This window comes from Aspergillus flavus, chromosome 5 (genome assembly GCF_009017415.1).
Source record: "Aspergillus flavus chromosome 5, complete sequence".
Lineage (NCBI taxonomy): Eukaryota > Fungi > Ascomycota > Eurotiomycetes > Eurotiales > Aspergillaceae > Aspergillus > Aspergillus flavus.
Genome location: NC_092408.1, coordinates 2,621,783 through 2,643,610, shown reverse-complemented (window position 1 = coordinate 2,643,610; position 21,828 = coordinate 2,621,783). Strand labels below are relative to the sequence as shown.

At 48.0% G+C, this 21,828-nt stretch overlaps 10 protein-coding genes and 1 non-coding gene across 11 annotated transcripts; 3 read left to right on the top strand and 8 right to left on the bottom strand.

Annotated features, from left to right (window-relative positions):
• Positions 1 to 48: 48 nt before the first annotated feature.
• Positions 49 to 2,292, top strand: F9C07_2285037 (putative choline transport protein). Its single transcript, XM_041293058.2, has 4 exons — positions 49 to 558; positions 647 to 914; positions 980 to 1,399; positions 1,460 to 2,292. The coding sequence occupies exons 1-4, from the start codon at positions 391 to 393 to the stop codon at positions 2,218 to 2,220; spliced, it is 1,617 nt and encodes a 538-aa protein (XP_041147861.2). The 5' UTR covers positions 49 to 390; the 3' UTR covers positions 2,221 to 2,292.
• A 28-nt stretch (positions 2,293 to 2,320) lies between these two features.
• Positions 2,321 to 2,391, bottom strand: F9C07_t186. The gene has a single exon. It is a non-coding gene; the product is annotated as a tRNA-Gly (tRNA).
• Positions 2,392 to 3,995: 1,604 nt separating this feature from the next.
• F9C07_2285036 (putative chalcone synthase) lies at positions 3,996 to 5,908 on the top strand. Its single transcript, XM_041286450.2, has 5 exons — positions 3,996 to 4,154; positions 4,260 to 4,337; positions 4,399 to 4,585; positions 4,644 to 5,287; positions 5,345 to 5,908. Exons 3-5 carry the CDS (start codon positions 4,410 to 4,412, stop codon positions 5,731 to 5,733), a joined length of 1,209 nt encoding a protein of 402 aa, XP_041147860.2. The 5' UTR covers positions 3,996 to 4,154; positions 4,260 to 4,337; positions 4,399 to 4,409; the 3' UTR covers positions 5,734 to 5,908.
• Positions 5,909 to 6,301: 393 nt separating this feature from the next.
• F9C07_2222756 (uncharacterized protein) lies at positions 6,302 to 7,183 on the bottom strand (the record flags this gene model as incomplete). Its single annotated transcript, XM_071509739.1, has 2 exons — positions 6,302 to 6,630; positions 6,676 to 7,183. 2 exons carry the CDS (start codon positions 7,181 to 7,183, stop codon positions 6,302 to 6,304), a joined length of 837 nt encoding a protein of 278 aa, XP_071364487.1.
• A 362-nt stretch (positions 7,184 to 7,545) lies between these two features.
• On the bottom strand, positions 7,546 to 8,028 carry F9C07_2285034 (uncharacterized protein). The gene has a single exon (XM_071510734.1). The coding sequence runs from the start codon at positions 8,020 to 8,022 to the stop codon at positions 7,666 to 7,668; it is 357 nt and encodes a 118-aa protein (XP_071364486.1). The 5' UTR covers positions 8,023 to 8,028; the 3' UTR covers positions 7,546 to 7,665.
• Positions 8,029 to 11,130: 3,102 nt separating this feature from the next.
• On the top strand, positions 11,131 to 12,514 carry F9C07_2245742 (uncharacterized protein). The gene is made up of 2 exons (XM_041286447.2): positions 11,131 to 11,636; positions 11,726 to 12,514. The coding sequence occupies exons 1-2, from the start codon at positions 11,369 to 11,371 to the stop codon at positions 12,289 to 12,291; spliced, it is 834 nt and encodes a 277-aa protein (XP_041147858.2). The 5' UTR covers positions 11,131 to 11,368; the 3' UTR covers positions 12,292 to 12,514.
• A 515-nt stretch (positions 12,515 to 13,029) lies between these two features.
• F9C07_8645 (EthD domain-containing protein) lies at positions 13,030 to 13,422 on the bottom strand (the record flags this gene model as incomplete). The annotated part of the gene is made up of 1 exon (XM_041286443.1): positions 13,030 to 13,422. One exon carries the CDS (start codon positions 13,420 to 13,422, stop codon positions 13,030 to 13,032), a length of 393 nt encoding a protein of 130 aa, XP_041147857.1.
• A 153-nt stretch (positions 13,423 to 13,575) lies between these two features.
• Positions 13,576 to 15,956, bottom strand: F9C07_2285032 (uncharacterized protein). The gene is made up of 4 exons (XM_041293068.2): positions 14,934 to 15,956; positions 14,510 to 14,876; positions 14,030 to 14,458; positions 13,576 to 13,979 (listed from the first exon to the last, which is right to left on the bottom strand). The coding sequence occupies exons 1-4, from the start codon at positions 15,560 to 15,562 to the stop codon at positions 13,902 to 13,904; spliced, it is 1,503 nt and encodes a 500-aa protein (XP_041147856.1). The 5' UTR covers positions 15,563 to 15,956; the 3' UTR covers positions 13,576 to 13,901.
• On the bottom strand, positions 15,957 to 17,309 carry F9C07_2285031 (putative 2,3-diketo-5-methylthio-1-phosphopentane phosphatase). The gene is made up of 4 exons (XM_041286440.2): positions 17,192 to 17,309; positions 16,815 to 17,140; positions 16,331 to 16,759; positions 15,957 to 16,268 (listed from the first exon to the last, which is right to left on the bottom strand). Exons 1-4 carry the CDS (start codon positions 17,226 to 17,228, stop codon positions 16,158 to 16,160), a joined length of 903 nt encoding a protein of 300 aa, XP_041147855.1. The 5' UTR covers positions 17,229 to 17,309; the 3' UTR covers positions 15,957 to 16,157.
• F9C07_2285030 (pyruvate decarboxylase) lies at positions 17,310 to 19,979 on the bottom strand. The gene has a single exon (XM_041286439.2). The coding sequence runs from the start codon at positions 19,797 to 19,799 to the stop codon at positions 18,048 to 18,050; it is 1,752 nt and encodes a 583-aa protein (XP_041147854.1). The 5' UTR covers positions 19,800 to 19,979; the 3' UTR covers positions 17,310 to 18,047.
• On the bottom strand, positions 19,980 to 21,275 carry F9C07_2285029 (putative endoglucanase). Its single transcript, XM_041293067.2, has 2 exons — positions 20,990 to 21,275; positions 19,980 to 20,933 (listed from the first exon to the last, which is right to left on the bottom strand). Exons 1-2 carry the CDS (start codon positions 21,252 to 21,254, stop codon positions 20,431 to 20,433), a joined length of 768 nt encoding a protein of 255 aa, XP_041147853.2. The 5' UTR covers positions 21,255 to 21,275; the 3' UTR covers positions 19,980 to 20,430.
• Positions 21,276 to 21,828: the final 553 nt, after the last annotated feature.

The following is a 21,828-nucleotide window of genomic DNA, read 5'->3' as shown; positions in this document are numbered from 1 at the left end:
GATGTGGTCAGTGCGTGTAAAACTCGGAAGGAAATCCCCTACTTATTTGGGAGGCCCAGACTCGTGTTGTTCTATCCTACACAATTCTGTATACGGCTGTTTTGTTTCTGATGTATGAGATTGGGCATTCCAGAAACGCGGCGTCACAGAATTGACGCGCAATCCGTCAGAATTTTCACCACAATCACTGCAGGGTAACTCCAATTATATGCTTGTTATCCCAGACTTATCCCGGATTTCTCTGCGTTGACGAGGCTGGGTCTGTGTTTACTTTTGCCGAGTCAGAGCTTCTCCCCCTTGCGTCTCACCGAGGTTGCAACTCTCCCGTTCCCACCACGCTACTTGTATCAGCTTCGGAGCCTCACTATCCGTCTGGATATTTCTGTTTTGATGCAATGCTCAGTAGGATTTCTAGTGATGGGCACTGCAGTTAAACGTGTGTCCCAGGTCAGTGTCGAGGATGTGCAACCGCCGACCTCTAAAGAAAAGCTCTCTATGGCAAACACCGCACAAGATAGTCTGGACATGCAACGACTGGGCAAGACGCAACAGTTAAAGGTTAGTATTGATGATACAGGCTCTACTACTTCCTTCGTAACATACACTCAACAATAATCCGTATGATTGGACTAACTCTACGTCTCAGAGAAATTTTCGGTTCGTATCCATCCTCGGTTTCAACTGTACGTTAATGGCAACATGGGAGTCAATTTTGCTCACCAGCGATTACGGCCTAATCAATGGCGGACGAGCTGGGATGGTTTATGTTTATATTGGTACTTTTATCGGCTTTTTCGCATCTGTTGCATCTTTGGCAGAGATCGCATCGAGAGCTCCTACGGCGGGAGGTCAGTACCACTGGGTTAGCGAGTACGCTCCTCCTTCCTGTCAAAGATTCTTAAGTTATATCACAGGTATGGCCGTACAATTTCCGTAGGAAACATATGCAGTATACTAACCTGTGTGTAATTTCAATCAGGATGGCTCGCAGTCTTGGGCTGGCAGGCAGCGTTCGCCAGTGTATGCTTTCTCGCCGGTACCTTGATTCAAGGTTTGTTGGTCACCGTAGACCCTGTCCCGACCATACACCATATATATACGTTTGAGAGATGGCATGGGACGCTCTTGGCGATTGCAATTGCGGTGATAGCCACCGTCCTCAATGGGTGGGGCACTCATTGGCTCGCCAGTCTGGAGCGTTTCTTGCTGTTCATTCATATCTTTGGATTCTTCGTGGTGTTGATCCCCTTGTGGGTTAAAGCCGACAGAGCAAGCAGCGCTGAAGTTTTCCAGACTTTTTCTAACACGGGGGGATGGCCGAATATTGGGTTGGCCTGTTTGGTCGGCCAACTGACCCCGATATTCTCTTTCACGGGGCCTGATGCAGCGACGCATATGGGTAGGCATTCATAGCCACTCTTGTTACAAGCATCCCACAACTAATCATGTTCATTGCTAGCGGAGGAGGTTCAGGATGCTTCCAGGACTGTTCCATGGTGTATGATCTCGACTGCCCTGGTCAATGGCACGCTTGGATTCGTTATGCTCATTACGTTCCTCTTCACCATGGGTGACATAGAGTCAGTGCTAAAAGCGCCCAGCGGATTCCCATTCATCACAGCTTTTCAAAACGCGACCGGGTCGTCCAATATGGCGATGGGACTCGCGTGCATTATCTTAGTGATGGAGGTATGCAGTGCGTTAGGTGTCCTAGCGACTACCTCACGTCAGATATTCGCGTTTGCCCGAGACAAAGGACTGCCTTTCTCGAGCACTCTCGCCTATGTCCATCCCAAATCTAAGACCCCTATCTGGTCTATTCTGTCTTCAACAGTGGTGACCGTTCTATTGAGCCTGATTAATATTGGCTCCACGGCAGCTTTCAACGCGATTGCCTCATTGGCGATCGCGTCTATGTTGACGACCTATATCATTGCCATTGGCTGCTTCTTTATAGCGCGCTGGCAGTCAAGGACGTTGCCTAGTCCTCGGTTCTCTTTAGGCCCGTATGGCCCAGCTATCAACTTGATATCCCTCTTCTACCTTAGTTTTCAGATCATCTTTACGTTTTTCCCGACGACCAAGGATGTCGTACCAAGAACTATGAATTGGGCGGTTCTTATGGTAGGCTCAGTGACTCTCTTTGCCGTCTTCCAATATGTTTCTTATGCACGAAAGGTATACCAAGCGCCTGTTGACCAGACCCTGCGAAATCAGTGAGATTTTCACTTTTGTATGTAATTAAGGCAGATAGTAGTAATTAAAAATCAATCGTGAACGAGCTACGCTGAGTGGGAAAAAGCAAAAAAGAAAAAAGAAGTGCATCATCCGTGAATCGAACACGGGCCTCATCGATGGCAACGATGAATTCTACCACTAGACCAATGATGCTATTGCTGAGATAACTATCCCATACTAATGTAAATAAGACAAAACATATAAAGTGACTCCTCCCCGAGTCTAAGAGAGCTGTATAGCTCTAGAACCCAGTAAGATAGCACCATAATCCTTAGTGATGAGATCTTTCCAGGTGTAGTTATCGTATATCTAATTTATCCGCATCCGGCGAGTGGGCCACAGATAGTTATTGCAACGTGGGAAAGTGAAAAGAGGAGCCGTATGGATGGAAAAGATTCCCGGAGGTTGTATATATTTGGTTGGTATGCCACAGATCCACATCTTATAGTTCGGAGTGGAATGAGAGTACGTACGTAGATAGAGTTAGATAGGAATGAAATTTGCATTCCATTCTTGATACGTAAAAATGTAACTAGCCCCACATAATAATCTAGACCTAAAAAACGGTGACTCGGAGTGCCCCGACGAGACTCGTCCGAGGCGCATCAGGAACGGGAAACATACACATATCCCAGAGACTATTTAGATTTTCGTTTTGGCTCTTGTTGTATTCTTGGGAGAGGGAAATAAAAAGCATTTCATCTTTTCTCATTCCTTTGACCTGGGGCGGTGCCATGTATGACTGGGGCTTATGGCTCACCTGGGCCCCTCTCACGGTTGGTGCCATAGGGTTACTTGGATTTACATGAGCATTGGGTTGTATCAAAGCTTATCATCCCACTGGCTGTCTTCTAGACTTGCACTACTAACTTCACCTTTCCTGGGAGGGTATGACGAGGTCCTCTTTCTCGAGAACTTGACAGAAGTCCCGTGTGCGTGAATGGTTGGATTTCTAATTACAAGCACGGAAAAATATCAACGGGCCAATTGGCAGGTATTGGTTCTCAGTAAGGTTGGCATAGTTATTCTTTGCCTTGTCAAAGTGCACACTGCAATAGCTGCATGGATATACCTGAATGTCGTCCCGGGGGCTGGATTGGGATACCTTTCCCATGGCCCATCACTCGGCTATCTTATCCAAGCCTCTGCCAAGGAGGAAACCTTGGCATTTGAGGAGGGGCTGTTTAACTTTTTCCGGGCCAAGTCATTGGAGTTGCAGCTGGTGGTGTCGAATTCCAGAATCAGAAAAAGAGCAATTTAGCAAAGTACCCCAATTTGGCTCCAGAGGCAAATACCTACAGTCAGGCCACAGCCGCAGCTTTGGTTGAGATTATAAAGGCATATTGAATGGGGTGAATTACAAATGATGAAAGCGTACACTGACAGACTACGCGTTTTTGGGCCAGGCTGCTATGGTGTTTCAGAAATTGCTAGTGCTTGGACTGAGAGCTATGATTAAGTCGTGCGCTAGATACAAACCAATAGCTCTACGGGAGAGAAGCTATAGCTAACGAAGGAAGGGATTAGCCAACAAGTTACATGAATGAGTGTCCTTATATATCCTTTCTCATCGTGTTGTTGATAGTCCTATCGTGTCAGTGCTACGATGTACGTGACTTGATGTAGCTGGTACCAGCTGCTTTGGTCCTCATAGGCAAATAGCAGTTTATGTCCGCTGTAGAATAAGGCTAAATACTAAAACGGCCTAGATCGTATATACGAGATGCGCCAACAAAGCCACCTGCCTAGCCACTAGTCAGAGCGTTCACGAAATTTTCGACGTAGTCCACTGGATAGAAGAATTAGATCTTCATTCACCGTCACCTGTGACCCTTTCGTTTCATGCCCCAGACTACTAGCCAATACCGAGTGCAACCTATTCGATAACAGTACCAGGAGCCTCTTCTATAATATAAGTATATACTCTTCTTGTTCCTTATGCCTATTGGGCACCCAATGGCTGGCCCAGTCCGGATGCTGACAGCAGTTTCCCCGCTGATCTGCTGCATATGAACTAGTAGTTTGGTCAACTGAGCAAAGATGATTAGCCCATAAGCGAAAAAGCCTTGCAACAACTTTGAATAACACCGAAAAACCTAGTGAGTATCTCATTTACAAGATTATCTGTTCCTACAGCTGCTTATAACCGGATCTCTCTAGGCTAAGACCTCATGGCGCCCTTAATTCATGGTACCCCTCCGCCGGAGATCAGAAACCATAATGATGACTCTTTATCAAAGCGTGCCATCTCCGTTGTTGGAACGGGCGCCCATTATCCTCCCCATGAGCTCCGATCTGACGAACTGGAAAAGCTAATTTCAGCATTCCACGATCCGAACGACCCAGTGTAAGAGCAATATGCGGTGCACTGGTTGGAAATTGGAGAACTGATACTGAGGACCTAGTGTACGAAAGACCCTTTACGTTAATGAAAAGTCAAGAATACAAACTCGTCGTACCGCTGTGCCGTTCGACGACCCCTTCTGGAGTGACCCCAAGCTACCAGATATCGCTGAATGTGATGTCCTGTTCAGAAAATATGGTGTCCCAGTCGCAGAAGAGGCAGCGAGGAAAGCGCTTGCGGACTGGAATGGTTCTTTCAACGATCTTACTCATGTTGTCGTAGTTACATGTACAAACACAGCCAACCCAGGATTAGACTACATGATTTGTGAGAGACTAGGTCTCCGAAAAAATGTGCAACGCACTCTCCTCCATGGAGTTGGCTGCGCAGGGGGTGCCGCTGCTCTACGGACGGCAAATGAGCTTCTTCTTGGGGCGGCCTTTCAAGGGAAGCCAGGAAGAGCGCTTGTTGTTGCATGCGAAATTTGTATGATCTTTTTCCGCTCAATGCTCGAAGACATTGTCAAAGCCCAAGAAGCAAACGTTGCAATGACCCTTTTCGGTGATGGTGCCGGTGCTATGGTGCTGAGCAATGGGATTTGCCCTAAAACCTCTGAACGAGCTCCTCTCTGGAATATTCTGAATTGTCGCACAACCCTCCTCGAGGATTCTGCTTCCAGCATCCAGTTCAACATCCGCCCGCACGGTACGCAACTAATACTCCCGTTCTACTCAAGAGTGAGATTAGCTAAGATACAGGCAGGATACGATCCAGTGATTACGAAGGAAGTCCCCGGGCAGACATCTGCGGCGCTCCCTTCCGGCTTTCAGGACCTTATATCGTCTACCCCCTCACTATATTCAGACAAATCTAATTTCGACCCCTCTTCATATGACTGGGCGTTACATCCGGGAGGTTACAGTATCGCTATTCTTGCGCAGAATGCCCTGGGTATTACGGAACACCATTTGCGAAAGACCTATGAGGTTTATCGGTCGAGGGGAAATACTAGCTCGAGCACTGTCATAAGCGTCATTAACGAGCTTGCGAGGGAACAAGGCACCTCCGAATCTGGACGAGATAAAGTGATTGTTGCGGCCTTTGGACCCGGCATTACCATGGAATTGGCGGTCATGGCTCGGCCGGCCTAAAAGCAACCTTGAGTAGATCATGGAATTTTGAAAACTTTGCTGGTATAATTCCTACGTTATATGTTGATAGAATCTAAGCCGAAGTCAATGTAAGACCGAACTATGATCCAAGTATGTGACCCGAGAAAGCCCGATAACTTCGAATGCAAATATAGGTTCTATATGGCCAAACATGCATCAGAATTGATTCCAGGTTGGTAGTGCAAGAATAGCACATCATATCCAGGCACAAAGCCTGTGATTTGCAGTCACATCTTGCTTCCTCACTGCGTTATTCTAACATTACATGCTAAAGAGTAGTATGCACAATCGTTCCACGTTGCGTTGCAAATCCTGAGACAAATGAGAGCCTGTATTGTAGAGAATAGTGTAACCTAACAAGACCTAGGACAGGGATGTAAGACAGGCTCTATAAACCTAACCACCCATCGAAAGCCCGCCTTGCGTTTATGGGATGAATAAAATTATTACGCATCACGATACCCAGCACGCTGTTCTCAGCCCTGCAGCGGAAGCCAAGCATCCATTGGATGACGGTTTCATAGACTATTGATCGGCCCGAATCAGATCAACGTAGTACCATGCCTCCCCTCGAATCATCTGACTGGAGTTGAACCTCGGTCATCTGAGATACCGAACCCATCTTGCTAACAGTCTCAAGGTCACGATGACTGTTCGATATACTTGGTTCAATTCCATGGTATAGCACGGGCAATATAGTTGCCTTCCATACGCCAACCCCTTCGAGCTGACCGGCCCATACTGTTGTTATATAGAATGCAACACCAGATGTAAGAACCAACGCTGGGAAAATAGTCCAGAGTGAATTGAAGCAAATATGCTCCTCAGTAGCGAACACCCTGCCGTTTACAGTGTCGGTGCTATTATCAAGAATGTCTTTGGTTAAAGATGCAGCAACGTTCTATGTCACTTCTTCAAAACGAAGCTCCATTATTCTCGAGGTCATGGGAATGGAATCGTCATTATGAACAGATTTCTCCCCGGCGTCTTTGAATATCCAATCCCCTCCTAAGTGCCCCACTGACCATTCCCAGAAAGTCTGTCCAGAGAAGCCACTGACCACATTGTCGTATATGAGCCTAGGTTCTGGGACAACGTAGCAGATTGAGTATTCAGAACCATGAGTAGGTTTAGGGAGGGGAGCCTCTTGGGTTGATGCTTTCCTCAGAGCTCGGTCTGGTATCCAGCACACGACTCCACCATCATCAAAGAAGATGCGCCCCCAGTCTTGCTCGGTGAGGGTACCGTGAGAAACAGAAATGTTGTAGTTCCTAGCGCAAAATGATATAGCGCAGCTTGTTACCCGTTTGATTTTGAGCTTTCCCTCGGGGATAGAAACGATGTCGCTTGGTGTTGTAACAGAATCCAGCTCAACATGTGCGAAGATCATATCTGTATCAACATCCAACTCAGCGTGTGCGAAGAGCATGGTATGGTTATTTATTCCAGCATTCTGTTCCTGGCTGAACCATGTAATCTTCCATATTATATCTTTCGGTAATCGTACGAATCCTGACTCGTCGGCATCAAAACGTATCTGTATTGGCACGCCTGAGATTGCCCCATCAGAAAGCGTAACGTTGCACTGAAGATCTGATTGGGCCGCTCTATTATACCCAGAACTATTATGCGCTTTAAGATAAGTATCATATACGTTCTGCGAGGTCCAAGTGCAGTGGTGCAGGTGCGATTCGGATGTCACGTCCACGCATTGGTTACAGAAGCCGATGGAGGTAAAACTATCCCACGTACAGTTTCCAGATGAACAGATCGGGGCTGGTTCATGATTATGTCAAAATCCAGCCTGCATGGCATTTTGAAATCGTTTATAGTACCATGTAGGATCAATGCGGAGCGCTTGCTTAGCCACTGCAGAGCCATTCGGAATCTGGACACTCTCAGTCTCATGGCTTATGATCTGCTGAATTGAAAGTCGAGCGCCAGTGCGAGCACCATGACTGTTGCTCCAATCCGGAGAACAGAGCACCGTTCACGGGTCAGAAGTGTGACGGAAACCCAAGGCCCACGGCTAGCATCGTCGATGGTTTGAACACAACGTAATCGCCGCTTTTCGGTCTGCAACAACACCCATTTCCATTGGCCAATCGACTGGCTCATCGCATAAAGAAGAGAGCACTTGGATGCTGTCCCTAACACTGACACAACAGCGTTTAGTGCAACCACTCGCCAGAAAACCGGTGCTGGCTTCCCATCGAACGCTCTGACTATAGCAACAATAGCAACAAAACACGCAACGCTAAAGACCATTGCGACTGTTTCAGGGAACTATGTGTCGGTGAGGAGGGAGTTCCAGGTGTAAAGATGCTGCTGGAACCTGTTACGCTCGCCGCTCTCCTCAGGAAGCAATCGAGCAGTCGAATCTGGGCTTTCCACCTCTGACACATGCTGAGTTGGTTTTGGATCCATCGGTTCCTCGGTAATTGATTTTCGTAGTTCTGCAAATGATATATCAAGAATGTAAAAGTGCGTCAAGCTGAATATCTAGCTATGGCAAGAGCCATTTCTCTTATCTCTTTCCCCACTATGACGAGGCCTGTAAACATGTCACACCTGTCCAAAACCCGCGTTCGAGAGAATTGGAGCTCTCGAGATCTGCAGAATATTACACAGCATATTCTAATCCAGAGAAAGGGACCTGTATAACTAGAAGCCCAGGGTATGTCAGGTATGGTTTATTGGCAGTGCTGATACCTACTGTTTCCAAGTTGAATTGTTTTTCTTAACTTGAAACACCTGGTTTAGGTGGAGGTGATCTATTTCGTTCAATAACTAGACATTGTTCTTTGACCTTTATATAGCCGATGAGCAAGCACCATGAAGGGTCTAAGACGAGCTGTGAAGACAATGACCGCTGTACGTAATGACATCCTAGACTTTAAAGAGTAGCTCTTTGAGGGCTTTATGTTCAGCACAGGAAATACGAAGATATCTAGTCCGCTCGGTGACGAGTTTGCCTTGATGTGGTCTCATGTACTGAAACAGTGTACTCTAGTTGCGCTAGGCAACCTGACAATCATCAACGATATAAATAATTAGTGTTACCGAGTTACTGCGGCTGATGGGCCTGAACTCAAATTGCTCAAGGGATAAGGGTCAATCTGACTTGACCGTCGACGACACAGAAATGGCTAATGCACCAGGCATATCCTCTGAGGCACAAATGCAACCCCCTACGTACAATGCAAGTAATATTGTGTGCTAAATGCTCCTCAATGGTTAACACAATCGGAGATATGATTCGTTCGTAGCTACGTAGTAGAACATGGGCGCTAAAAGCAAGCAGCTGGGTAGATCCCTTGTCACCTAATTTTATTTCGTGTCCCGGTTGGCTAACATAAGCGGGTCTCCATAGGACCCTGGCTTGCCCTACTATAGTAGCCTGAAGTACTGCTACATCTTCCCATGTCGGATGAGACCAGCTAGCCCATGACTTGCTACCTATCATGATCACTAGGAATAGCGGAGAATCCCAGCCACTCGACCAGGGTCCCGTCATGGGGAATGCTGACTTGGTCAACCAAGAACATCCTGCTTGCTCAGGGGATATTACACCCAACCAACATTGAATCTGGTAGCCAATGGCAAATGTCGTCCGGCATAGATTCGCGTCAACCTTTCCCATAACTTGTGTCATGGCGTAGGCATAACTCGTAGATATCGCATCCAATCTTCCAGGAGATGAGAACTCATTTTCACTAAGGTGCGACTGGGTGGTACCCTGGTGTGACAAACCCCGCCTCTTAGAGCGTTTAAACTACTCATGTCACCGAAGTAGCTTGAAGACCGCTCTGGACCAGTTGCTTGTCCCTTTCCCAAAAGATTGTGTACACCAATGCTGACCTGCCATTCAGCTCTGGTGGGAATATGTGCAACAGCATTACGATGGTCTAGTCATTGAACTGACCCTTGGTGCAAGTTGTTACTTCATTCTGTAAATACTCCTTCTATAACGGTCGCTTCTACACCCTCGGTATGCCGGAACAGACGAGAAGCTATCGGCAACAGCTCAGGGCCATGTCCATACTCTGCAGATTGAGACACTTGTAGTAAGCTCACCGGTGTAGGGTATTACAGTTTGCAACCGGTTGATGACCATATGGTATTTCGAGAGGGCTTTTTCGTCAGGCTGGCTAGCAGACAGGACAAGCGTGGCCATATCGTAATAGCTTCCTTAGTCTTGCAGTTTCGCCTGCAGCCTATGAATAGAGTATGTTCTGACAATAGCACTGTCAAGGTTCTCCGACAGTGTCTATTTATTCTCACCACTGGTCCGAAATATAACGGGCAATCCCCCTTTCTCGTGGGCTTTATGGAACTGGGATCCAAACTATCCACCTGTCGAATTGATGATTTGGCGGGCGCGTTTGGACGTAATCCAATGATATTGACGACGAAAACGACCGATTTCCTGAGATCAGCAACCATTTATGCGCGTAAATCGTTATTCAATTATGAAAGACCGAGTATTCACAGCATTCATCTTGGGAGACGACGGGACTGGGATGTGATTCTGAAAAAGCAGCTTCAAGCGTTCGCTGCTACTTCTCAGCCTGTTCAATCGGGCGATGGAATGCTTTAGTCGCCGTGAGGCGATGGTTGCGATTTCTTCTGATTCCGTCACTGCGATAAACTGCCAACACGGCCCATTCCATCTGTTGTCGGATGAGCCCATTTTACTACTGAGACCCACCCGTGGGCCCAGCTAGCAATGCTCGCGTGTTGATCTAACCGAGGAAGGAATACGGAGTCTATGCCGGCTCTTGGATATGAGGTCACGCATGTTGGGGCCAAAAAAGTTCTTTTGGCCCTTTGTTTGGCTCCTACGAGCAGGGGTGCTCAGCAAGATGTGGGGCTTGGTCGGTATTGCTAGCTAGCATGGGTGGCTGAGGTGCATAGCTCCGTTTCCAGGGTATATATGAGTCTAGAGACCGATAGCATTGCATATCACAGTGACGAAGACTGGTTGGATATAAAAACCTCAAGGGGACCGATGTATAGTATCATATATAATATTCCGCGTATACTGACAGGAGAGACCACGATCACTGTGTCACTTTTCTATAACTCTCTTGTATATTCCCTTATCTCTGCGTAGAAAAACATGGTGCTCTAAATCACGCTAAGCACGCACATTATGATTGGTGGAAAGCAGTGGATTTTCCAAGCCAATCTTATCAAAAAGGCCATACATAGTGCATCTGACACGTCGCTAATCTTTCGTGCCTCAGCTAAAATGCAGGGGCCCTCTTAAACCCATTCTGATAGGGTTAAGTTGACCAACATTCTCGACGATGGCGCTTGCGCGGATTAGCCCGTAGGCCGGAGGCTTGGCCATCCCGTTAGTAGCCAATGACCACCAACCATGCGAGCCCTAGCTTGGCTCGAGTCTCTACTAAGCCATTCTTTAACACCACTAATGCAGTCACCCTGCAGATGCTAGTTTTGGGCGGTTATTCCCTCCAAGGCCGCACGCGTTCGGAGATTGCACCTGGGAACCGACAGGACTCTAAGCGCCTAAGGATTCAATCCCCTCTCTCCCCGGTTCTTCATCTAAACGATCTTCCTCCCACTCTCTCCGCTCCTGTGAGCCACCATGAACGGTCGCAGGCTCCCCGGCGCATTTTTGCGTATATGCTTGATAGTTCTATTATATGGAGCAGAGATAGCTATCGCGCAGGGAGATGGGGCAAGTAACAACAGATTTATCAATCCACCGGCCGCCAATTCGGCTGAGAATCCCGTCTGGGTCCTTGGGGAGCAGCAAGTGATCTCATGGATGACAACCTGGACTACGTTCAACATATCTATTTGGCATCAGAGTCTCGGGGAGGAAACAGCATATAGTTTGGGTGATATCTATAGTACGTGTCATTTTTTTTTTTTTTTTTTTTGTTCATGGTTATGCTCACGGGGGGACTGAATCGCACTGACATGAAGACGAAATATGAAGCCCAGATTCAGGACATCGGAGTCACAAATTTTACATGGAAGGTACAAACATACGGCGCCAAACTTGAAGACTCGCCCATATTCTTTTTCTGGATCAACGCCAATCCGACAAGTTCGGGATTCAGACTCACATCAAATTACTTTAATATCACCGACAAACCACGGGCCACGAGTACTTCAACTTCGTTTACAGCAACTTCTACATCCGAATCCAAATCAACAAGCTCATCAACAAGCACTACTACATCTGCTCCATCAGAGACCTCAGCCACCGAGACCTCCCAAGCATCGTCGTCTAACTCTGGCCTCGATCCATCCGCCAAAGTAGGCCTTGGTATTGGAGTTGGCATCGGCGTTCCAGCTATCGCACTGCTTGCGGTGCTCGCTTATCTCAAATATCGCCAGTCTCAGTCACGAAACAGGTCAATACCGGCGGTAGAGCCAACATTTGCGCAGGTACCACCACCATGGAGCCAGCCTCCTCCCCGTCCCCCGCCAGCGCCGAAAGAGTTGCCTGGAAGCGAGGTCACCGAGTGGCGCTCGGAATTACCGGACCGTGCATACTAGCTAGAGCATAGGAAGCATTGGTTTGGCGTAAATATCTCTGACATATTCAATGATTCATGACCATTGCCTGCGCGATTTCGAGCTCACATACCTTAATGCGGTGATCTGCCTTTTGAAAACATTGTACACACATTTTTGTATTTAATACGCATCCGTATAGCATTAGTATATAGTATACCAGCCGAGCTACTAACTTCCACCAGAGAGCTTTCATGAAGTTTCTTGTATTATTCCGCAGCAAACCGCAAGTACTAACATAAATAGGCTTCGGCTCTTCTTCTCGCCAAGATCACAAGCGCTGCCAAGCTCATTAACATACACGAGAACCATGTGGTTCCCACGACCATTATAAATATTCATAACACTCCTTGCGTATCCTTATGTGGAGGCAGATGCTTCTGGTCGTGCGAAATGAGCCCGGTGCCAGCACCCACTGACCAGAATGGAGGTCTCTCGTAAGATGATCAAACCATTAAAAATTTTCAGGAGAGAAACTGCTAGCTGAAGGTGGGGGCCGTTTGGGTAAACAATCCAACAGCGCTAAAATGATTTTAGCTGGACCCTCAAACACCAACGGCGCTAAGATGGTGCTATTGCGTTACTACCATTGCTAGCTTGATTATTGGTCTACCACCAGACAAGGCTGATTCCACACCTGTACCCTTAAGTATTTTACCTCAATATAGCCATTCTGATAACTATCAAATTCCCTCATATACAACCATAACACTACACCAACTAACTAGTAGTCTCATGAACCTCCCCCAAAACAACCGCCTTAAACTTCGTCTGATCCAAAAACTTCTCCTCATCAGCATCCACCAACTCCTTGGTCCCCGCCTCCTGTCTCCGCGTAAAAAACACCTTAAACGCCGCCTCATCCGTAAACGTCAACTCCACAATCGCATCGAAGGCGAAATCGTCCTGGTTGCCGATCAGCACCGCCGCCGGGAAACTGTTGTCCTCGCCGGGGGCGGGGCGTGCAAGGTAGAGACGTCTGTGCGAGAGAGGGAAGTCGGCGCCTGCGAGCTTTTGGATGAGTGGCAGGTGCACGGTTTCGTAGTGGGTTTTGAATTCGGTGGGGGTGGTGCCCGGTTTGCGGGTTATGTAGAGGAGGGCTTTGAAGACCATTTTGGTGGTGGATTTGGCTTAGTTTCTGGTTTGGGGAGGTAGTCCAGTTGGTTTGGGGCTGGGTTTATATGCTTAGAGAGTGTGTGAATGGGATACAAGGCTCATGGTAATGATTATGGAGGGGTATTTATAAGTCTGGATAAGTCTGGCCTCGACCAGGTAAGAAGTGGGGGCGGAATTGCTACTAGTAATAGCAAGATTCGTAGACGATCTGGCCAATCCGGCTTCGCTCGGTATACTATAGGGTATACAAATTAGCCCTGCTCTATATTGGATCTGTAAGAGTCTCTATTTAGGTTCTACGATTAGGGCTTGGGAGTTCACTCGCTTTCGGCGGAGATGACGTACTGCCTTACAGTCATATCTTATCTGATGGAGAGATCAACGTTTGCCATAAAGTTCATTATCATAATTAACTAGGTTTAAATTTCCATCGCTGTTCCTATTTCTAGCCAAGGATCGCTATTCTCATATTACCCCTACAACCGCAAGGTGGCTCGGGCCTGCGCCATCTCTTCTTCTGACGGTAGGTTGACGATCATCATGTACAAAACGTTCTATATGTCGATTAGCAATGGTACCTGCGAGCTGGAATCCAAGAACTTACACTCTTCAGGAATTTCTGTATACCGCCAATGGGGCCCCCTCGGTTTTGCAGCCGCTCACGCGGGCTACGTGAACCCACTCGGCCGCCAGATCGTCTGCGATATTCTTCATCGTGAGGTCCTTCACCAGGATTCTGGTGAGGCTCATCCGGCGACCGCCCATTTTTAATAGAGCGTACTGTAGCTGCTAGAGCTCCCACTGGCCCAATGGGGCTCCCTCGCATACCCCGTGGTTCATATTCTAGGCCACGACCGAACCTGTCTCGTCGCCGACCGCCCCGAAGGTCCCTAAGTTGGTCACCGGTAATATATCCGCCAGTGATCAGTCCGAGAGCCGATCCACTGCTAGCTGGATGACTAGGATCGGCGTAGCGGGAAGTGAATTGAGGCTTTGGCGCCTTGTTCAAAGCATTATCGGGGTGTTCCATTTCCTGGTGGTAATGTCAGAGCGTGTTGTATAGATTGTCATCAGATGAACCTACAAATTGAGCCTGTGATCTCCGATCAAGATAATCCGCCACAAATTCTCGGCGCGACGACTTCGCACTCTTTATTCTGGCCTCACCATCGACACCCTGTGCAGCCAATTCGTCGAGATCTGGGAAGATGAGAGGAGCGGTTTCTGGGAACGGCATATCCCCGTAAGTGTTGCCGTGCGAGGACTTGAACATGTGTTTCATTTTGTTGTACGCCCCTGACCCACCATGGTCCAGTGACGTGGCAACTGTTGAGTTGAGATCAAAGCTGGTGACCGTCGATGAGGATTCTGGCTTCCATGTCATGAGTAGACAGTAGAGGCCACGAGGGCGGAACACCTCTTCATTGATCTTGTCAAAATATGAATTTGTTCTGTGCTCTATTAGCGACACTCCCATTTGATGCCTATGTATAAGATAGAAGACATACTTTCTTCTCGCATCCATTGCTATCGCAACATCAGTTGTCAGCTGGATGGCAATACTAACCGCTATTCCAATCGCACTAGGCAAAAACATAGTGCCGATTCCTGCCAGGTTGATGGCGTGTAACCACGGAGTCGCCTGACAAGCACGATTGGATGTTTCCAAGAAATCGAGGAACATAGCCTGGTCAATGCCGAATTCTTCTAGTGCAGGTGCATACGCTCTGATGAACCCTCGTTTACGTGACTTGGGCCGTCGCTGTGGAAGAACCACCGGATACGGAAGTCTTGGATTGGATGTCGGCGTATAAGGTGGTGGTTGTGGATAGTTTCGGAGAAACGATTCAGCTAGCTGCTCAGGCGTTTGATTTGTAGCGGCTTTGTCTGTCTCCAAAGTGCTATTCAGTTCATCCTGTGCTTCGTCAAGTTCCCATTCTTCTTCGTGTTGCTCCTCGACTACCCTTTCATGGCGAGCGAGGTCGTCGTCGGTTGTCGTTGTGTTGGCATTGTTGGTCTCTGGCCCATCGGAGCTTTGAGCCTTCTTCTCACGTCTATTTGCATTGTATGCTGAAATGCTTTCTGATGCTAGACCAATCCCGGCTGCGACCCCTTTGATAGCTTTTCCGCGAAGCATGATGGTTATGTCTTGTGTAAATGGATTGGAAAGATGGCAAGCTCTTCGATGTGAGTAAATAAAAAGGATAGAACAGCGAGACCCCAACTATCCTTCAGACTTTATATCTCCATCTCGCTCTTGATAACTCAAAGTTTACCGAATGAGGAAACCAACTCGTCAGGGTTAGAAAAGGATGGCTAAGCCTATGGGCAAGGATCCAACACAAGCTTTTGTTCTTTAGGGTTAGCGTGTGGGTCTCCGGGGCTGTGCTGGAGTGGACGGTAAGCACTAATCTGAATTAGGCATCCTCTTCGATTCGGGCCATCAGCCCTGAAGATACGCCTCGACCTAAATGTAAGCGGGGTTGCTGGGGATTGGACGTTTACCGTTGGCTAAAAGTTCATCTTTGTACGAGGGTATAGAGTGCGTGAAACTTTCGATGTAAATCTGGACCATAACCTGATTTCTATTCCACCTAATTGGACATTATTAAACGTAATCCTTTCCTATGTACACTGCGCCTGAAATGTATGGGTCATAACCTTCCTGGACCCTCTGTGTCTATATCTATACTGCATACACCACGTTGTGCATGTCGGGTTCAAAGCGCAATCTATGAAGCCATGTTTTCCGGAACAGGCTTAGGTTGGTATTGGGAGAAATTCTCTGGCCAAAGGAACATCTTCTCCTCTTTCGAGGGGGTCGCGGCGACAAACTTAGGAACCTACAATCAGACGGTCAGTAAATGCTTTAAGTCATTGACATCATCGGCAAGTCGCAACGTACTGCTTGCTTGCTGGAGACCCGTCTCCACATGTTTGCGCGGGGGTTAAACCGAACCGGTTTACCCACACCTCCAGTCTTCTCTTGATCCTCCTTCATAATATTCTCCACTTCTCTCTTCACGTCGGTGAAGCTATCGAAGCCTATGTAGGGGATCTGGTGCTCAATGCAGTATTCCTCCAGTCGGAGTCCCTTCCGGGCAAAAAGCACATCGGCTTCCCGGGCGGCTGCCAGGTCGGAGATGCCATCGCCAATGAATATAATGAGCGGGACCTCGTTCTCATCGCTCAATTCTTCGGCCTGCGCACGGCCTTCCTTCACAGAAAGGGCCTTGTCGTGACCAAGTTCGGTTTCGTGTCGCCAGATCGGCTTCCATTCCGAGCCGTCGGATTTGATCTGTGCGTCGTTTGCGACAATGCCGATTTGTGATGACTGCGAGAAAATTAACATTCACAGCCGAGCAGGTAATAGAGATCGGGTGCCATACTTCATCCTCGCCTAAGAAAGTGTCCAGCACTTTCCGCAGAATGGGCTTCAATCCAGCACTGATGACATTGAAAATGATTCCGTTGTCAATGCAGAATTGGTGAAACTCCTTAAAGCCCTGGTCAATCTCCAGTTCCTTTTTCATCACTTCAAACCCATCCTCGAACGGAACCCGCAACGACCCCCACATTTCCTCGGAGACTTCCCGGAATGATCGTTCGCCGGACTTGATCTGCTCATCGAGCATCTGACGGCGCTCCTCGCCACACCCCAGGTTATCGAAGAGGACATGGCCCGTGTCTTGCATGAAAATCGTTCCGTCAAAGTCTAAAGGGGATTAGCGCATGCCATGGCGCATGGGGAAAGGGGTTCGTGTACCTGAAAAACAGACAATCTTTCTCGTGGGGTTGGCCATGATAACTTGCACTTGACTCAAGAAGGACTCCAAGGGTGATGTGTTAATTGCGACAATTGGTGGAACCTGGGCCGGCTGAATTGGCCGCAATAAGTAGTTTTCTTCATGGCTGTGGCGACTTCAAACCGGATCGCAGAATCAAGCCTGGACCATGACGTAGGGGATTCTTGTGAAAGTGGACTCGGTTCCTGTTACATCGTGAACAACGGCCTATAACGTCTCTGTCTCTGCCGGATTTTGTGGACCTGCTGGAACTCGAGTGTTTCCTCGGCTATGGAAAATCGTTCCGGGCGCATAAGCCGGACATCAGCCACTGTGGCTAGTACATTTATTAATGACGTCATTGAAGTAAACCAGGTACTGAGTAGGCGGTTCCCTATCCCGGTATAGCGCCAGTCCTCCCACGCCCTAGAGATATGTGCAAACCACGGACAAGGACCTCTACGATGTCTCGTAAATCACTGACTCCAAGTCAATACTATCAACGAATTTTCAAGGAATAACACTAAGCTGAGACAGTCTGTCCACTCCGAATTCGGCAAGTTCAATATCACTCTCATGCTTACTGTAAGTAGTTAACAGCCTAGTATATATATCGGGCAGCCTTTACGCGCCGGCCTGTGGGAACCACTAGGTATGTATGTGACCAGGTGCTAGTGAGTAAGAGATTATCAAGTAATATTTTAGAGATATATCCAAAAGAAAAGGTTTATATAAACTGACTATTGAGCAATGACATCATTGAACCTAAGATCAGATAAGATACTTGAATGGATTCTAGTCTAATCTAGTAGCTAATAATATACTCCCTAGTATGACTTATTGCTTTGCGTCTTGTGCGATCTGATTGTTCATAAGGGTTCTCAGGAGACCTTGGCAGTCTTCCCGGCCCATGTGAACCTCAACAATTCTAAGCCCATTGCCTTTCTGGATGCGGTCCGACTGTAGCACTTCTTCTAACTCCCCAAAGGTTCGTGCGCTGAAATTGTTCTTTGCGGCGTCTTCTTCACTGCCACCGAAGAAGCTAAGCGCTTGCAGATGTCTCCACGGTGCAATATCGTTGTATGCCTGATTTCGGCCATGGATTGCCCGTTCGATAGTATATCCGGCATTGTTTATAACAAAAATGGTGACGTCAAGTTTCTCTCGAATGATCGAGCTGATCTCCTGTACTGTCATCTGTAGACTGCCATCTCCGATAAATAGGAACAGTCGACCTTTGCCAGTACCAGTGCTATTGGAAGGTTTAAAACTGTTCGTTTCTTGCTGCGCGAGGGCAGCCCCAAAACAGGCCGGAAGCATGTACCCGATCGACAGCCATGTCACTGCACAGAACATCCGTGTATTTGGGGGCAGTGTGAATGTGCGTCCACCATAAGAGGCTGTCCCCGTTTCTGTAGCTACGATGTCTCCCTCGCGGAAGAGTCGGTCGACAAAACGGTAGAAGTCATCTTGTGTGATGGGATCGGACTTGTTGATATGGCTTAGGTCACCCTTGGGCTTCGGGGGTGCTCCATCGATTTTAGGAATGCGACTGCGGTCTAGGCTCTCCAACACCTGAATGAGAAATTGTTTAATTGAGTAATCTCGGTGAAGGTCTTTTCCAATCTGAATAGAGGTGCCCGAGAATGAGATAGATACTTCTTGTTTGGGGATTGTGGCAAAGCCTAGCGTATTAGTATTGCTGTAGTGAGGCCCGAGTACAAGGACTAGATCGGCCGAGTCAAAGTATGCTTTTTCTTGCTCGGTGCCGTAACTTGCACCATAGAAGCCGTAAACATTATTATATTGCTCATTGACCAGACCTTTTCCATAGGCTGACGTCCACGTCGGCCAGTGGGTGGTTTGAATTAGTTCATCAACCTGAGGGAGGATATTCAGAGCCCTGCTCTCTCCATCCACGAATATCAATGGGCGCTTAGCAGAGTAAATGCGCTCCAACACGGTTGTCAATACGGACGTCTCGTTCTTGGTGCTCGGGGTAGCAGGTAATTCGATCTTCCTTGTTTCGAGATTTGACGCCGGGATCATGACGTCAACCATGTCATCCGGAACTTGGATGTAAACCGGCCGGCTATGGACTAGGCATTGCTGTAGTACCCAATCTATCTGCTCTGCCGCTGTGCGAGGATCAATGAGGTTCGCCTGAGCAACTGTGACCTGGGCATGCATTGCGGCAAATCGGTTATATTCACCATCGGCGAAAGTATGGTGGACTAAAGTGCGGGCATCCTGCAACGCACGCGATGGTGTACCGACAATGTGGATAACAGGAGCCTTTTCCGCATACGCGCCTGCGATTCCGTTGATGGCGGATAACTCGCCGACACCAAACGTGGTGATCAGAGCTCCCAGACCGTTGATCCTAGCATATCCATCGGCGGCGTATGCGCCGTTCAGCTCGTTGCAGGTTCCGACCCAGTGCAACCCGGATGGCTCCACGAAATCAAGTAGTCTGAGGTTGTAGTCCCCTGGAACCCCAAAAATAGACTGGATGCCGAGCTGGCAGAGTCGGGCGAACAGATAGTCCGCAACCTTTATCGTTCCCTTGGAGGTCGAAGTTTGGGTCATTGTAGCGCTATTCTATTGGGGTGGGGGCTCAAAGTCCGTAACTATGAATCAGGGGAATGGTCGAGGAAGAGTAAGGAAGATTGGAAAGATGATAGTGAGGTTCTGGAAGGTTTATATATGCTTATCTTGGTTTGCGGGGATGAGATCCATTTTACTTAATCGGTATCCACGACCGCCCCCAGCCGGCCGTAAGCGGTTGTTCTCGGCGAAAGGGTCCAGTCATATCCTGTCACATGACACCGTATCTGGACAGTGAGTTGTGGCCAACGCCGCCATTGCATCCAGCCTAGTACTATACTACTACTTAGTACGAAAGTAACTTGTCAGCATGCGATCGATCCATGATTGGTGGCGATCATGTCCGATGAAACGGCGCGCAGCTCTCGGATCTTTTTACTGAGTTATGACTACATCCGTTATTCTGTCGCTCACGAGATCCACCTCTCAATAACATATTCACTCAGATGTGTAGCACTAGAGAAAGAGTTTATGTGAACCGATTTGTACTATGTATATCCCGATCAACTGATCCTTATTTCACTCAACAGCCAGAGTTCAGTATGGCCCTGCCTTGCCGATACTCACAATGTGTATCACGTACAAAAGTGTGTAACATCCATTGGTTGTGATTTCAAGAGCAGTTGGGGAATGGAGGTGAGGACGCATCAAGCCCACCGGCATAGGTAACCTGCTTTCCCGGATGGGCAAACACCGTATGCTTCCCTTCCACCGTAGAACAGCCATTTCCAACATTGGCCACGAACATATCCGGGTAATTGTTTTCAAACGATTGCTTGCTGCCGCTCCCTCCGCTCACCTCAACGTTTGCGCAGTTCATGTACATCTCACGATTGCCCACTAGATTAAACCAGGACCAAGCAAACAGAGCATGGCCGTTGACCACATCGCTCGGCATCGTGAAGTCGTACTTGAAATCAAGCGGGCACCCTCCCACCATGGACTTGATGACTTTGAAGGTTTTCCCATCGTCGTAACTCAGAGACAGCTGGCATGATCCTCCACTGTGTGTTGCAGCACCGGCCACCGTCATGTTATATGACTCGCCCGCGTTGTATTCCGCCGTTGCGCGCCAGGGAGTGTTCTTGTGGTAGCCCTTGCAAGGAAAGTCGGAGCCTAGGTTATGTAAACATTGCATTCTTATGTATGTCGAAATTAGGGGAACGCCATACCAGACGGGCTGAGGGGGTTGGCCATGTCATAGTCCTTGTCGGATCCTCTGTTCTGAGGGTCAAGTGGACTGCGTATGGGATAAGGCCAGCTCATCTGCATGTGTGCTGCTGCGAGGCCACAGGACAAAAGGACGCTAAAGACGGAGTTGAAGTGCATGGCTGTTCTTGCAAGCTTGTTATACACGACGGCTGTAGCTGCGTTTGTGTGATGGTGAATTGAGGATGTTGCTGACAATACTGAGTCGATGGCCGTCCTGTAGGCCATATTTATACCTTTCGTTTCCCGGCGAGCCTTCAATCAGCTTTGGATCTATGGTGAAGTATCAACGGCGCCCTATGGACCTGTCATGTTGCATTCAACTCGAGTTACATTCCTCTTAGTTTCGGCATTTCCTTCAACGAGGGTGCATTAACTGGCATGATTTGAGTTATCGGAACATTCAAGTGGGTGTGCAGTATACTGTGACAGAATCAGCTGGGGTCCAATCACCCTTGAATCATACTCATGCCACATATCCCCCACTTAGCGCCGGTATGCTCCTAAGTGGAACGAAATAGCATTGATATAGAGTAGCAATGACCGGACATATTTTGACGGCGATCTTAACTTTCATGGTTGGAGTGTTCCATTACCCAACTGCTATCCTCCGGCGGTGCACCGCGTTAAACTCTCAGTCATGCACCATACCTAACATTCTTCAAACCTATGAAGGGAACATGGCGTAAGTAACGGTAACAATTTAGCAATTTGAAGCTATCTAGGAAAAGTAGTGATATGCCCTCTCATGGCCATTGTCGCCGGTATATACTTCGGCTTGTGATGAACAATGCAGCGAAGC